The sequence below is a fragment of the Lonchura striata genome, chromosome 10, assembly GCF_046129695.1.
Source record: "Lonchura striata isolate bLonStr1 chromosome 10, bLonStr1.mat, whole genome shotgun sequence".
NCBI classification, from domain to species: Eukaryota; Metazoa; Chordata; class Aves; order Passeriformes; family Estrildidae; genus Lonchura; species Lonchura striata.
Window position 1 is genome coordinate 4,742,893 of NC_134612.1, and position 16,433 is coordinate 4,759,325.

The 16,433-nt window shown below is 43.9% G+C and overlaps 1 protein-coding gene across 2 annotated transcripts; it reads left to right on the forward strand.

Moving 5' to 3' along the window:
• The first annotated feature begins 31 nt into the window (after nt 1-31).
• Nucleotides 32-15,986, forward strand: PPP1R7 (protein phosphatase 1 regulatory subunit 7). Of its 2 annotated transcripts, XM_021547032.2 has the most exons (11): nt 36-141; nt 778-855; nt 1,023-1,145; nt 5,193-5,248; nt 6,202-6,267; nt 6,861-6,991; nt 7,839-8,001; nt 11,055-11,171; nt 12,406-12,510; nt 13,342-13,428; nt 15,604-15,986. In XM_021547032.2, the coding sequence occupies exons 4-11, from the start codon at nt 5,216-5,218 to the stop codon at nt 15,778-15,780; spliced, it is 879 nt and encodes a 292-aa protein (XP_021402707.1). In that variant the 5' UTR covers nt 36-141; nt 778-855; nt 1,023-1,145; nt 5,193-5,215; the 3' UTR covers nt 15,781-15,986. The 2 variants fall into 2 exon arrangements, with proteins under 2 accessions (XP_021402706.1, XP_021402707.1); XM_021547031.2 differs by lacking the exon at nt 778-855 and having other exon boundaries at nt 32-141.
• The last annotated feature ends 447 nt before the right edge of the window (nt 15,987-16,433 follow it).

Consider the following 16,433-nt stretch of genomic DNA (forward strand, 5'->3'; position numbering starts at 1 on the left):
CGAGCGATTGGCTGGGGCGCGGCGGCAGCGGCGCGCTGTGATTGGGCGCGGCGGCGGCGGGGGCGGCTTCCGGAAGGGGCGGTGGGAGGAGGAGCGCTATGGCGGCGGAGAGCGGAGCGGGGCCGCAGGAGATGATGGAGGGTGAGAGCCCGCCGGGGCTGCTGCGGGGCTGCGGGGTCGAGGCGGCGCTGGAGCAGCCGGCCGCGCCGCGCCGCCTCCGGGCCGTGCGGCTGCCAGCTGCGCGCCGGGGCGGGGGTTGCGGGCCCTCCGGGGTCGTGCAGCCGCCGTGTGTCCAGCCCGAGGCCAGCGGCCGGGCCCTGCCGGGCCGGTGTCAGCGCACGGCGGGTGCCCGCGGGCTCCGTGTGCCGCAGGGAGAAGGAGCGGGGTTCTGGAGATGGCCGTGACGTGAAAAGTATAGATAACCAGAAAGAAGCCTTCTGGATGGCGCTGGTTTTCCTCAGTCCCATGGTGTAAGGAGAGGAAAGACTGAGGAAGGGGGAAAGGAGCGAGTAGCTTCTTCTGGTCCAGGCTCAGGGTGGCCACCACTGTGGCTCGGTAAACGTGAAGGGACCTGACAGGTTGTTCTGGGGAGGTTGCTCTTATCTGTGAGGATTTACTTATCGATGCCTTCACTTTGTGTCATTGGTACTATCGTACATGATACTGATATTTTTAATATATATTCTAAAAGCTCTTAAAATGTAATCGTTCTAATTCCATCTCCGTAATCTTTGGAATTGCACTTCATTGATCTAAGAAATTTCCTTTTTCCTCCAGTCTTCTTCCCAGATTGTTGGTTTTAGGAAGATGTGAGGGGAGGAAAAAGTGCATCCAAAATCAAAGTAGAAACAAGGGGTAAGAGGCCTTTTATTTAAGACTAAACCTTTCATTTAGTTAACTTAGGATTTCTACTAACTGCCTAGTCGTTTATGTGACTCCTGGTTATTTTATCTGCTTGCTGCTCGTCCCCTGTGCCCCTCTGCTGGGAAAAGCCTAACTCTGCCGTTCTGTGTCTTGTGCAGTTGATAAGAGGATCGAGTCGGAGGAGTCGGGGGACGAGGAGGGGAGGAAGCAGGCGGTTCGCTTGGTGACAGAGCTGAGCCAGCAGAGCCTGCGGGATGAGCAGAACGGCGAGAACTCCGCAGGTACCGTGGCAGCCTCAGCACTGCCTCCAGCAGCCCCGGCCGCGTGTGCACAGCCTGCAGCAGCCCCCTGTGCTCCCGCTGCCTGGGTAGCCATGGGAATCCGCCCTAGAGCCACCTCCCTGAAAGTTCAATAAATTTAAACTTATCCTTGCTAGAATAAAGTCGCCTGTTTTTTATGGAACTGCTAGTATTAGGCCTTTGATTTTTTTTTTTTCCTTGTTTATTTACCCATCCGTGTTTCTCTTTGAAATACTTGGTATCAAAATGTAAAGCGTCTTTATTCATGTTTTCCTTTTATGGAAATTTAGAAACTTTATGTGGGAAGATGTTGGACATTTTCATTAGCAGTTATCATGAGGATCTTTTCATAATTCTACCTTTGTTTATGTGTTTGGTTTTTTTTTGCCTAAAGAATTGTCAGGTTCCTCTGGAAGGTAACCAAGACTATTTCCAGACTATTTCCAGATGGATTGAAGGAACCTGTCCCTTTTGTTGTTTTAATTTAAAAGGTCTAAGACATCGCAAAATTATATATTTAAATCCTATTGGGTTTAAGCTTTTCCTGCTGATCTTACTGTTTGTACTAGAACATGGGGTCGAAATACTGACAGGCTTTAAAGCCTGTGGGTGTTTGATGGAAGGGTTTTCAGTGGCTTGCATGGAACTTGTCAGAGCAGATCCACTTCTGCAGACCCTGTGTGGTGATTTGAGCCCAGCTTTTGGTGCAGTCTGAAGTGTAACATCATTATTTTCACAGAGATGTCCATATTATTATTATTGGGATACTGGAAGGGAAATAATGAAAGAAATTTTAGTTCTTACAGTGGATCCCTGCTCGTCTTAACCTTGCACATTGGGATTTGCCAAAGCATTTTTCAAACAAGTAAATTGTTACTAGAATTTTACATCTCTTCTCATAACTAAATGCACTCTATATAGATCTAATTTGTTGTTGATAATTTAACCCCCCTAAATATCAATAAAGAAATGCTCTTACATTCTTCATGGCTTTGCAAACTGTGCAGTTGATGGAACCATGCAGATCAGACAGAGCTTTCCTTTGCATGCCTGGAATCATGAATGTTTGCTCAGCTGCCATGATTTAGCTGTGTGTTGGAGGTTGTATTTTGCACATTGTTCCCCTGGGAATTCTATGAAAGGAAGTACAGAAGTGATGTACTCTCACTCTACTGAAAGCAAGAAAAGCACATTCAGATTTGTTTGCTGAATTAGATTTGTGTACTGTTTAATATAATGACTGTATTGTTACTTTTTCCAAACTGTAAGCATTCAGAAAAGTAGGGCAGGAACCAAGCAGAGGAATAATTTCTGAACATTCGAGATAGTTTCCACAGCCAGCTTTGAATTTCTCAGCTGAAAGGAAAATGATGAGTTTTCCACATTTTTTCACAGAAGATCCTGAGTAGCTTGAACAGCTGAAATTTCAAATTCATCATTTAGCTAATTCTCTGAGGAATAGAGCCTCTGGTTAGAAATCATATAACTGAGCTATTTATAATATTCTTCATGCATATACACTTTAAAAGTGTAGTTAGGCTTTTTTGTTGATTGAAATGCTTGTGGTACTTGAACTTACATAACTCAGTAATGACTGTTCCCGCTGTGGAATTTGGGTTTTCTCAGTGGTGGATTTTTTTCCACTTCTGCAAAGGCATGTGGCTTGCAGGTATAGGTTACACAAAAATTCACTTAGGAAACTGCACTGCCAGAGTGATGGGATTTTTTCCATTGAGAAGTGTGGAGTAAAGCAATTTGCAAGGGAAATTGCAGTCCTGGCTGTAAAGTGCTTGTAGGAGGGTCAATTTAGAGGTTTTTTTTATCCAGTCACTTCATAAATAAAATGACATATAAATGACTGTAAATTTGCTAGAACCATTTTTCTTTTCTCTTTCCTTTTTTTTTTTTTTTTTTGTTTTTCTGCTCTTTAGAGAAAATGTATTTTACCATTTTCCTACCAATACTGATTTGCAGCTGGTACCAGACACACATCTCCCTCAAGCTGCTGTGTGCTTTATACACAGTGCATAGACTTCGTGACAGTTGGCTTTAGTACACAACAGCACTGCCTGTGTGTTCAGATTTAAATTTCTTTTATTTTACTGAATTCAGTGTGTATCCTGTGTGATTTGGTTTTGCAGCTTTGGATTTGAATGCTGTTTTCCACACTGGCTATCATGAGCAGTCTCTCAAAGTCATATGTCAAAATTGAGAGGAGCCCCAGAACAAAGTATTTAACACATTACCTAAATTAAGTGTTTATAAATTAAAATATTCAAGCTTCATAGCCAAATGAAGTAAAATATATTTTTTTTACTTGAATGGGGTTTTTTGCTGAAGATGTTTTTCTTTTCCAAGTGCATAATTTGCTTTACTGTTGGACAGCTTTAAAGTCTCAAAGGACTTGAAACACAAAAAGTTCCTTCACCATGAACACTAAGTTACTGCCAGTATAACTCAATACCAGGGGCATAATTTGGATTTTTTTGTGTGATATCTCAAATAACTGTTGTTCCAAAGCTGAGCACTGTTCCTGTGGGCTATAAATTCTGCAAAGCTGCTTGTTTGGCTTGGAGCACTTCTCTCTGAATCTCTGCATCCATGAAACAGGTCAAAGAGGTCCAGTCTTGATAGCAGCAGGGTGGAGTATCTCACTCTGCTGAAGTGCAGAGCTCCTGATATGGAACTAAAATAAGAAAAAGCAGGTGTTGCTCATTGCTAATTGCTGACAGGCACATGTATGTGTGTTAATTTTTGGTGGCATTTCTGTCTTGCTGTTCAACATCCCCAAGACTACCAGCTCATTTTGCATTCCCAAAATATAATTTGTTTCCTGCTATTTTATGCTATTAAAAAAAAAAAAAAAAAAGAGGATTGCTTTTTCATTTTAACTTCTGTGAATCACTCAGTGAATCTCTTTCCTGTTTAAATGTCCAGGCAAGAGTAACAGCCCAAATACAGGAAGGTCAGTGATGATCTGTGGACCACCAAACCCTTGGAGTTGGATGGTGGCATTAAAAATGGTGATGCTGGTACTGTTTGTGCCTGCACTACTACTTACAAGGGCAAGCATTAGCAGGAGAAACACTCATTAAATAGGAACTCTTGACATTTTACCATTCTGGGCTGTGAAAATAGTCACTGCTACTGGGTTAAGGGAATGAGTTTGCATACATGCAGGAGTTAATGCAAAGCCCTTGGGATGTGACTGTAATCAAAGTTGCTTGAGTTTTTGGTAGCACTCAGAGAAGCTTTGCACATGAAGTAGAAAAATCCTGCAAATCGTGTTGTGTGTCAGTTTTGCAAAGCTGAATCAGACTTTGTTTTTCTTCATAAATTGATGTAACCAGCACACCATCTCCAACAAATGGGAATGGGCATGAATTATTCAGCATGAATTCTCCAGTAAATCTCCCTCCCTCATGTGCTGTGGTAGAAGCACAGCAAATGCAGGGGTGTTTTCCAGAGCTGTAAAAGCATTTCCCAAGGAAATTCATGCAGTGGGATAAACAGTGTTGTCTGGCATAGTAGAGAGTTCAGACAAACAAAGGAAGGGAGATCCATGCAAAAGCATTCACAACAGTGCCATAAAGTGGCAGTGCTAATTAAAAAAACCCTAAAGAGTGGGATTGTTGAGATGCTTGGTCATTCCTGGTCATCTCACCAGACAATTAGGATTCCTTCTTGGCAAGGTTTTATTATGCTTTCAGAGGAGCACAGACACTTTGGATGGGGTAGGTGTGAAGGAAAGGCATCCTGCCCACCCTTGAGCCTGGAGTTTCCAGCAGCCACACAGGCAGGTTGGACAAGGTGCTGATGTGTGTGTGTTTTACAGCTGAGCATGAAATCCTGCTGTAAAGAAAGCTTTTTTTCTGTAATGAGCTCTTGTGGTTTTAATGAAGCAGAATGTCTGAACTGTGCCTCTCATGTGTTTCTCCTCCTGAGGAGCATTTGCTCTCTGGATTTGGCTGTTATCCTGCCTTTGGCTGTCTAGTACAGGACCTTGTAATGTGTTTGCTTCTCCTGCAGGAGAAGCAGAGACACCAGTGGACATGGAGACCATTAGCCTGGACCCAGAGGCTGAGGTAAAGGCAGATTTTTGTCCTTATGGGCTTTATTCAGCAGGAGACAAAGGTAGGCAAAGGCAAGTATTGAAACCCAATTCAAAGATCTAATTCCTCTGAAGGTGCTGGCTACTGTGATCCTCCTCAGAACTGATTCAGAGCCTTTAGACTAGCAGTAGAGACGTTCTATTTTTCATCACTAGCGAAAATGTTTCATTAGTACTTTAGAATTTTAAATTAAGCATAGATGCACTGAAAGTGTGTCTGTGCTGCAAGAGGTACTGCTGGGCTGGGAGCTTCAGGAGTCTGTTCAGAGAGCTGTTAGCTGCTGTGAGCCCTGTGGTTTGGAGCAGGCACAGTGACTTACCCAGCCAAGTGCCTTGGCATCAGCAACCCTGTGAGCCCGTTAGCAGCAGAGGCTTTGAGCTGGGTGGGAAGTGCTCTGTTTCTCTTTGACTTTCAAAACTGGAGCATCTGGGGCTGAACAGCACAGATGGGAAGTGCCTCAGCTGATTGCCAGTGCAGAATTAACATTCACAAAACCACTGGTTTTCCAAACTGTCAGTGACTCGTGCTCATCTGAGGCTTGGAACTGGAAATTGCAACTTGTGTTCTGGTTAAGCCCTAGCAATGTTGGTAAGAGAACTTTACACAAAACTTTTATGCAAGAATTTTTCCATCTCAATAGATTTCTGAAGGTTTCTAATTTTGGTAATGCCCAGACTCAGGAAAGGGCTGTTGCATTGTATGCAGTTGACATTTTGCATTTGCAGTTGCCAAGTTCAGGCCATGTGTCTCAGTTGTGGTGGTAAAATCATGTACCAAACCCATTTTATAAATGCCCTTGGAAGGGAAGTTTTAATGAGCTACACATTTTGTAAGACTATGATTTCCTTAGAACAAAGTACCAGGTTGATCTTTAAAGACCAGATTTGTTTTGAAACAACTGCTAAATCCCTCCATTTCTCTTTAAGGATGTTGACTTGAATCATTTCCGAATTGGGAAGATCGAAGGATTTGAGGTGCTCAAAAAAGTGAAGGTAACAGTCCTGGGGAATAGAGAATGGGTTTTGTAGATTTAACCTGTAAGATGACAGAGAATCTCTTCTTGGCTGAGATTTAATGAGTTGCTTCATTTTTAGCTGAAAAAGGTGGTTTTACCTATTTGTCAAGTAGTAGTATTTTGGGATTTTGCAAGTGTGTTTTGGAAGTGGATGAGAGAGCATCAGGGCACATCCTGGACTAGCACAGCAGACTGAACACAGAATGACCTGGATGGTAAAGTCCTCAAAGCAAGCCCAGTTAGAACATGTTGCTTAAGGCCTTCTCCAGTTAAGCTTTTGAGTATTTCCAAGGATGGGGATTATGTAACCTCTCTGAGCTGCTGTTACTGTATCTGACCCTTGTGGTGGAAAAATTTCCTTCTGTAGAATTGGAGTATGCCAAGAAAATATTGTATTAAAAGAACAAAACAAACAAAACCTAACAAACCACTAACAACCCAACAAATTCTCAGCAAAACTTCATGTGGAAACCCTCACAAACATCTTTTTGTCTGTAAGTATAAAGGCCTTACATGCAATCCTTCATAGCCATTTTTCTGTTTCTTTCTAAACTTTTCCTCAACAATTAGACTCTGTGTCTCCGTCAGAATTTGATTAAGCACATTGAGAACCTGGAGCAATTGCAGACCCTGCGGGAGCTGGATCTCTATGACAATCAAATTCGGAAGATTGAGAACTTGGAGTCTCTGGTGGAGCTTGAGTGAGTCCAGGGGAATCACCAGGATTAGGCTGGGGGTGATTTGCTACTCACTGTGTTACTCATACTGTACTTATTCCAGTGTTTATCACCCAAGCCTCTCTCAGAATTTATTTTGGTGCTGTATTGACATTTAATCTGTGCAGTACACAAGTTTCATTGTCCTGAAGCTGCCCAGGGACAGGCAGCTTGAAATGAAACCTGTGCTGTGTAAGGCAGTGAGAATGGCTGGTGGTTGTAGCTTCCACACAGGTGTGGGAGCTCTCAGGCCCCCTTTGCTCTTGCAGTGAGAGCTCTGTGTAACAGGTGTTTATTCCTGCAAAAATGACAAGAGATTTCAGATAAGGTTATTTTCTTTTGAAGAGTATTAGGGAAGGAATAGTACCCTTCCAAGTTTCTGAGTTTCTGGTATTTGCCTGGATCACTCTGGAGGTACATTACAAAAATGTTCCCCCTGGGGCAGGACTGGCCCATTTCTCACCATCACAACTGCTTCCTGCCAGGGGAGCCCTTGACATGGTCCTGTCAGAGGCAGATTTTGTAGGCAGGTACCTTTCCCAAGGAAAATGCAGATTGGCTTCCTCCCAGCATGGCAAGCTCCATGGCTGGGAAAAATAATGTCTGTCTTCTGCATGTGGCAGATGATTTTTTCTTTCCAAACACACTGCAAAAGTATTTTGAGTGTTTTATTTGTTGTATTTTTTGATAAAAAGAAATTGCATTCATGACTTTAGCTTCAAGGCCTAGCAAAGGCTTGATCTCTGCAGACAGGGAGATTCCCCACCAATTTACAAGTGCCTCTTTCAGAATCATCCATGCCTGATGAGACCTTTGGTTTGTTTTACCTCAGGGTCCTGGACATCTCCTTTAATGTTCTGCGACACATTGAAGGACTGGATCGACTTACCCAGCTTAAAAAGCTCTTCCTTGTCAACAACAAAATCAGCAAAATTGAGAATTTGAGCAACTTGCAGATGCTACAGATGTTAGAGTTGGGGTCCAATCGAATTCGGGTAGGTTTGTTCTGACAGATGTTGGCTGGAGAGTTTTCAGCTCTGTGGTGTGATATTGGCATTTTCTGCAAGGGCACTGCATTGACTTTGATTTGCAGTTTTGTTGGTTTTTACTGTTCCAGTCACTCCCTGTGCTTATTGCTGTGCATGCTGCAGCCTTTCATTCTGCATTAGTGCCTGGCTACTAAATCACCATTTGTGAATTTTTGTCTTTAATGAACTCGTATATCCCCTGTGTGTTTCCTTTTGCAGGTGATGGTTTCTTCCTGCTAGGGAGCCAAGCCTATCAAAACTAGTGTTGTTTTCTCTTACCTTTCTACACACTGGTGCTGAGTCCATGAAACCTATTGAAAAAAAAATGAGTTTGATTTGCAGGTGCGACTGACAGCCTGCTATGGTAGTCAGTCTTGTTTAGGCAATGTTTTTTTCTTGAGGCTTTGCTCTGGGATGCCTTTAAAACCTAAAACTTGGTACTGTAGTGTTGATTGCTTTGGGGTTTTATTGTGCAGATTGTGACTTTTTCAATTTACAATCTGTGCCACTTAAGGGAGAGCAGTTATGAGTAGTCTCTCCTGTCCTTAAGGTGTGATTCACTGTATTTGCTTGGTTCATAAGAGAACTGGTCAGACAGATGACACAAAAGACGTGCAACGTGCAAAATAAGCTCTTTTTTTTTAAAGCTTTTAAAATTACATGCTGTTTAGAAAATACTGATTGAAGATGACTGCATTTCAGTCAATGTGGTGTAAGTTGTTGCTGCCCATTTATGGTGTCTGAGAAATTACTTGTTATGCTGAAAGATTACGAAAAGATCTGTTTGTCCTCTTTGTTTCAGGACTTTTGGAAGAACACTTGTTTTTGTAGAAAATGAGGAAACTTCAGCTATTAAAAACAGCCTTCTAAAGCAGAAATGTGTGCTGCCTTTTTGAAGAGGAAAAAATTTTGGTTTCCTCCTAAAGCCAGACTGGACTGAATTGTTTTCCAGGAATTTCTGCTTTGGAAATGAAATTATTTAGGGGGCTAAATCTAGGGGGATAATCTAGAAATTATTTAGGGGGATAAATCTAGAGTGTGAGAACATCAGCCAGGTCAGAGGAAGAATTAGGAACCTTAGAGTTTGCATAGGATGAGGGAACAGGAGTTAAGGAGAGAAGCAGAGCAAGCTCAGCATACTGACCCTTACATTAAGAAGCTGGGTTAAGCAAAGCTGTACTGTATTCTGTATCTAAGCATCATTATCATCTGGGACAAAAAAAAATCTAGCTAGAATTGATACGTAGACAGTACGTTGTCAATGTTGTCAAGCCAAGGAATATATTTTTAGCAATGAGATTAGATTTATTTTATGTGTTTTCTCAGTGTTCAGCCTGAGCATATTAACAGAACAGACAAACAAACAAAAACTTAAATTGTCACTGTATGGGTACACAAGCTTCTTAAATTATTTTATTTTTAATGTTTTTTATTTTTAATGTCTGTTAATTCTATTCTGACTTCTTCAAGCAGCAGTGTTCTATGCTTCTAATTGCTTTACTGGAGTGAGTAACCTGTGAGTTGGCTTGGCACAAAGAAATGTCGTGCTGCCTGAGGGTACCTAGAACTCCTGGGCTGGTTTTCTGTGGGTGTAGGGTGCCTTGGCTGTGTGTTTCACAGCTGGACATGCCCTTAACTCTTTGGGGTACAAGCCTGGGGACTCTGCAGGCAGTGTTCTTGGCTCTAAGGTGCCTGATTGACTTCTTCCTTGTGTATTAAAGCTGCTGCAGCAGGGCTGTTGTTGCCTACTCAAACCTCCCTTGGTGTCCTTAGCTCAGGAGCCCTCATGAATTGGCACTTCTTGCTCTGTTTCTTTTGGGGAGAAGAACTTTATGCTTGAGCTGACATATTTGATGCTTTTTTTTCTTAAAGCTGGACTGAGGCAGCTGCAATGTAAAGCACTCCTTTACTTGTTCTTAGGGTTTTGTCCCCTCATATCCATCTGTTCCATTCCTCTCCCTGCACTGAGTCATCAGTATTTCCTCCTCAGGGCTGGAGAAGTTGCTAATGAGCAACAAATCTATATTTTTTCTTGCAAGGTCAAAACAGGGAAAATCCATAATCTAGAAGGGGGGTGAATGCAAATTCGAACTGATTAACACTGTATGTTCAGTCTTCTGGCAGCTGTGGGATAGAAGTTGAAAAGCTTCTTACCTTTCCTGAGTGTCCTTCTCCTTCCTTCTGCTAGTACATGCACAGGTGAACACACAGAGTGATCCAGGGGGTGCTAGGACTCAGTGGCCTGGCTCCCCAGCACTACTAATTTGAAATTTTGGCAGGCAAGAAGCATGTGGAAAAGCTGAGATGTCACAGCCTGCCTGAGCACAGCAGGCACACAGCTCTGGGTGTGTCTGTGTCCATATTACTGTTTTACTGTGAGCTGAAGTCTGGTTGTAATGTCCTTGTTGCTTTTAACAGCATCTTGGTTTTTTAATTCAGAGGCTTTTTCCTGCAAAATAAAAGTGTCTCCTTTTGTTTGCAGGAGCCTTTTGTAATCTTACCCTTTTTCCTTTTTTTCCTGTTTTCACTGTTTTATTCGCGCTTTCTCCCTTCCTTTGTAATATCCTTGATGCTTACAGAAATCCTGATTTTCTCTTCCTGAAGGCTGAGCTCGAGCTAAACTGGTACAGTGTCTGTATTCTCCCATTAAAGTATGTATTTAAAAAGTGTACATCACTCAGACTGGTGTGGGTGTGTTCTGCCAGAAGCCAGGCTGTACAGCCAGTAGTTAAATCCAGTTACACACACACCTGTGAGACACTTAACTTTGCTTATGGCAGAGAAGCTGAACAACTTCCCTCTGTGTTATACAGTCACTGATGTGCAAGACTCAATTTACAAAGTCTGTTTTTCCTTCCCAGATTCTCTTTCCATTCACTAGTAACAGCTTTTTTTTGCTTCACAAATGAGTATCTTCTACCCAGGATACACCACATGGTTCTAAACGTGGCTAGAAAGTGACAGCCACATCTCCCAGGTGGAGTTTTTCAATAACACTCTCTCCTCTGCTCGTTTCACAGGTAATTGAAAACATCGACACCTTGGCTAATCTTGACAGTCTGTTCCTTGGAAAGAATAAAATTACCAAGCTCCAGAACTTGGATGCCCTGACAAACCTGACTGTGCTCAGTATACAGGTACTGGTTGTGTTCAGAAAGCCTTGAACCACCCTGTGAGATAGGATCAGTTCTTCTGAGTCACAGAATCCCAGGATGGTTTGGGTTGGAAGGAGCCTTAAAGACCATCTTGCTCCACACCCCTGAAATGGGCAGGACACCTTCCACCATCCCAGGCTGTGTCCCAGGCTCTCTCAGGGATCCAAGGGCAGCCACAGCTTTTCTGTGCCAGGCCCTCACCTCCCTCATCGAGAAGAATTTCTTCCTAACATTAATTTAAACCTGCCTTCCTTCATCCTAAGGCTGTTCCCCTTTGTCCTATCACTGCATACCCTTGTGAAAAATCCCTCTTCAACCTTCATTTGAGCCCCTCATTAGCAGGGCTGCAGGGTTAGAGTCCAACTCCTGTGCTGGAAGGAAGTGAATTCTCTGTGTTGTTTCTTTTTCGTCCTTTAATGCTACTTGAAATTGATAAAATTATAAAACAGCTATTTGATTTTTATGGAAGAAAGAACAGGAAATGAATGTAATCCCCTATTTCCTTCCTGAAACACTGTTTCCTAATGTGTCACAGTAACACTGAAAGTGTTGTGCCAGGTAGTCCTTACAATGACAGTGGCTCAGTGTCACTGCCTTCTTACTGAAGAGGCAAGAAATGTGAACGAGCCTGTGCTGAGTGCAATCTGTCCTTAATGAGATTTCAAACAGCTTCTTCCATTTTGAAAGGTGAAATAAAATGTACTCAGCTAATTTCTTTCACCGAATCTCATTCTTATCCATATGACAATGCTTGTGCATTGTAGTATCTCTTAAAGCTGCTGACAAGTCACTGACTACCTGCTGTGGTACCTGTATGTGCCATTATTGTATGTGCCATAAAGAATTAGCTAGAGCAGAGTGCAGTGTGATTAAGGTGGTGTAACTTTCACTCTGACCTTCCCACTTGTAAAGACTTAAAACTGAATGCTGTTCATGCATAGTCCTGCTGTTTGTTAAGACACAGAGCCAAAAAACTTTCAGGCTGCAACTTTGGATGGGAAGGTCAGAGTCTGATTATTGCTGGAGACTGGGACTCCCATGGGCCTTCTCATGCATCAGTGATGCAGAGATCAAACAGCTGAGCTCCCAAGATCTGTGTGGGCCCAAGCAGACTATTTGCACTTCTCACCCATACTTTAGAGAAATGGTTTTCCCCCAGTGAGTCACACGGGTTTGGGTTTGTTTGGAGGTACTAAACAGCCTGCTGCACTTGCAGAATAACCGGCTGACCAAGATTGAGGGGCTGCAGAGCTTGGTGAATTTGCGGGAGCTGTACCTGAGCCACAACGGCATTGAAGTCATCGAGGGACTGGAGAACAATGTGAGGCTTTTGCTGACTGTGCAGCACAGTTGTTGCCCTGAGCTGCTTGTGTTAGTGGCTTTTCTGGAAGTTTTTGTTCCTCAGTTTCCTCAGTTAAGTGTGGGTTCCTGAGTCTCTTGAGAGACCACAAATATCCAAGTGTTTGTTTTATGTTAAAGTATCTCGTGTGGGTAAAGATCCTCCAGATATTCTGGAGTATGGGGAAGGGAGATGTGGTTGGAGCAGTAGCCTGGCTGATCCTCAGCCATGGGAAGGCTCCTGGACACAGCTGCTGCAGCCTTTCATACAGCAGCTTGTAGATAACCGTGAGTGCTTTTCAATAGGACAAAACTGGAGCTGGGAGTAAGAGAGGCCAGCCATGGCATGCAGATTGTCTTCCTGTCAGTGTACATGTCTATCTTTTTGAGTGGGATGGATTTTGTGGAAGCCTGTGTCATTTTCATTCTCACCCAGCAAAAGCTTTTCTAAAATTGTTGAGTTTCATGCTGCTAAGAGTTTGTTCAGCTCTGCTGCTCAAGGGGAGACTTTGGATCCAATTTTTAATGCTCCTTCTAATGTACTTTGAGGAAAGCTCACTTTTTAGGAGCCCTTGGCTGGCAGTTGCCATCCAGACAGTAACTGCCTTCGTTTTTGTCACATGGCATCTGGGGGGTCAGTAGCCCAGCTTAATTGAAAACAATCTTCCTTGTTCCATGTAGGCAGCCAGAGTTGAGCTGAATGTGAGCAGCTGGCAATAACATGTCTGCTCTTGACAGCTTCCAACTCTGGGCCTGGAAAACGTGTCACAGAGAAGATGAAATCAGATCTAATATTTTTGTTTGCTTTGTCTAGAGCAAACTCACAATGCTGGACATTGCAGCCAACAGAATTAAGAAGATCGAGAATATCAGTCACCTAACGGAGCTGCAGGAGTTCTGGGTAAGCACAGGCCAGAGCTGTTCCCCAAAATGTCTGTGCCACAGTGAGGGAAACCCTTCTGATGGGCAGCATGTGGACATGTGTGCCTTGGAGGGAGCTCTTCTAATTCTGGTGATCAGCTTTAAGGTCTTGCCAGTCTGAATGGATAGATTGTGTGGTGGTTTTCCTTAGGGAAAGGGAAGAGCTTCAAGATTTCTTTGCCAGGTTTTGCTGAGTGGTAAGGAGCCTGTCTCTGTCTAGGAAATGGGCCCTGCCTTCCTGCTCAGGTTGGTTATGAAACAGCCCCACATGTCCTATTTCTGTAGCTGTTCTTTCTGTAAGTGAGCATGACAGAGTGCCAGGGGAAGCACAGAGCTTGTGCATAGCAGAGTTGGTATATTTATGGTGTTATAAATATGAACAAAATGAAACCAACTTCTGGTTCCATTCCTTTGAGGCAGATAACAGCTTAGGATTGCTTCTGTTTCTTTCTGGCACCCTGAATTGCTGAGCTCTTTGGCTTTCCTAAGTCAGGTCAGGAAATTCAGAGATGCCCTGTCCTGAAGCATCAGCACTGTGCCATGTCTGGGAGCTGTGCACAAACGTGCTCGTGTGAAAAAATGGAGAAGCAGCAGCAGATGTTCATGAGCTGGCACGTGCTTTAGCTCTTGTGGAGTCTCTGCATTCAAGGCTGAGAATGAGAGCTGTGCTGTATAATGTCTGTCATTTGGAGTTATTTAAACTCTTGGGCAGATGCTGAGAGAAAAGGAGTGGAAAGCAGCTTCAAATGAAACCCAGCTGGAGTCTGGAGCCCAGGCTCCTTAGATGGTTTTCCTCATCTTGCAGTGTGGCTGAGGAGCCAGCCAGCAGTGTTACCTGGCCATGCCTGTCTGTAAGGAGCTCTTTAAGGAGCAGGACTGAGAAGCCATTTAACTGCCCATGAAGCTTTTGGGCAGCAGAGGTGAGGCAGGCAGGGTGGCTGGTGTGGGGCTTGTCCTGATCCCATACAGTTTCCTCCTGTTTTCCTCTTTGCTGTTGCTGTGCTTATAGGAGGTGTCTGCACTGGTTGCACTTGTACTGAAAGGACAGGCCAGAGCTGGACTTGGCTGGATTCTTTTGCAAAAACACCAGTGTGTCCAGAGTCCTTTGTCAGAGCAGAGTACTGGCCAAGATCTGTTAGCTGAGCACAGCAAATGCCCTCCTGGCTTTGTTCCAGCCTTCCAACATTATGTTAAAAAAACCTGACATGTTTGAAAAGGAGCAGGGCAGAATTTTCAGTGGAAACCAGTATTGTTTTTCACTGACTGAACGGTTGAAGCCACATAACAATGTCCTTTAACACCTTAAGTAAACAGAATTGAAAATCCTAGCTACTGTGACAGTCTTCTAGCAGTTTCCTAGTAGCATATCCCCAGTGGAGGGACTGAGATATCTGCAAGTTGAGTGACTTGGGTGAAGTAACATTGTGATGAGCTGTAGCAGAATGAGACAATCCAGTGAGGTTTTTTACATTTTATGTGAAGGTGGCATTGCTGCAGTGACTCTGTATCCAAAAGCAAAGGGTGCTGTTGTCTCAGGGTTGGACAGCATGTGTCCACCTTGCAGCTTTGCTTTCTTGTTGGACAGTTGAAGCACTCATTCCTTTGTGTGCAATTGCTGAGCCAACAAGGAGGCAGGACAAGAACCCAAATCAGGGAGTTTGGCGTTTCTTCTGGAGTGTAGAAGCAGTTTTTGCAGGGAAGTTTATGTTGAGGAGAGAGGAAAATATTGCTTTTCTTTTCAGTCTGGGACCTTTTTTAATGTTTCCTGAGAAGTCATCAAAGTAACGATGGGTGTCACAGTGGAAATAAATTATGCTATAAATATTTCCAGCCCATAAATGCATGGTGGAGTGGGAGATGGTGCAGAGACTGGCAGACTTGCAGTCTTTCCTAGCACACTGGCTGGACTGGATCTGCTGTCTGAAGGGTGAGGCATGTGCCCAGCAGCCAGGACAGCATGGGGGAGTTGGGTTTAGTGCTGAGGCCTGGGATGTGAGACAGGAAAACTCATCTCAGAGGCTCCAGCACAAGAAGGACCTTGTAGAGAAGGTGTTTGTGAGCGCTGGTGCCCTGGTAGCAGTGACATGGCACCACAACTGCTCTCCTTCTTTTGGGAATCCCTGTGGGTGTGAACGTGCCTGTGTGTGCTCTGCAGATGAATGACAACCTCGTGGAGAGCTGGAGCGACCTGGATGAGCTGAAAGGAGCCAAGAATTTGGAGACTGTATACCTGGAGAGAAACCCCCTGCAGAAGGACCCCCAGTACCGGCGCAAAATCATGCTGGCCCTCCCGACTGTGCGGCAGATCGATGCCACCTTCGTTCGATTCTGAAACTCTTGCTGCCCTCTCTCCCCAGCCCTCCTCCAAGAAATGTCCCAGAGGGGTTTTTTATCCACTCACCATCCCCCAGGTCTTCAGTACACTGACACACACAGGGCAAAAAGTCAACAAAAAGCACTGAAACCAGGTCTCGTGTACAATGCACTCATTGTTTTTGAAATGTTGTTATTATTATTATTAAATCTTAACACAAGAGCCTTCAGTGTGCCTGTGGTTTTTATTTCATAGGGGAGGTTTTACCAGAAGGTGTTTGCAGCAGACTGAAGCCATGTGAGCCACTTGCAGACCTGACACACGTTCAGGTTAGGAATGTCCTCACAAACATCACCTCCAGATCAAGGCTCAGGAGTGGCCTGTAAAAAGGTGAAAAAAGATCTAACCCAGGTTAGTCCCAGGTATACCTGGTGGTACAACATGGGGCTGCAGGGGGAGTAGCCTTTGTGTACTCATGTTTTTAAACACAGCTACAGGCTCATGAGAGGACTGGGGACAAGCTGGTGTTAATACATTAACCCAGGTAAGGGTTTGGTGGAACTTTGTTGTAGACAGTGTTTGCCATCAGAAAATCTGAATCATGTCCTGCTTCTATGGAAGATGGCAGTGTGGTATTGCTGTCCCTCTGCACCTGTGTTTGATCCAGGCCA

Excerpts from the sequence above, each read along its gene's own strand:
- PPP1R7 (XM_021547031.2), top strand. The coding sequence starts at position 99 with ATGGCGGCGGAGAGCGGAGCGGGGCCGCAGGAGATGATGGAGG. Across the intron at positions 6,992-7,838 it reads GAGTCTCTGGTGGAGCTTGA|GGTCCTGGACATCTCCTTTA; the intron begins GTGAGTCCAGGG and ends GTTTTACCTCAG. Across the intron at positions 13,429-15,603 it reads CGGAGCTGCAGGAGTTCTGG|ATGAATGACAACCTCGTGGA; the intron begins GTAAGCACAGGC and ends TGTGCTCTGCAG.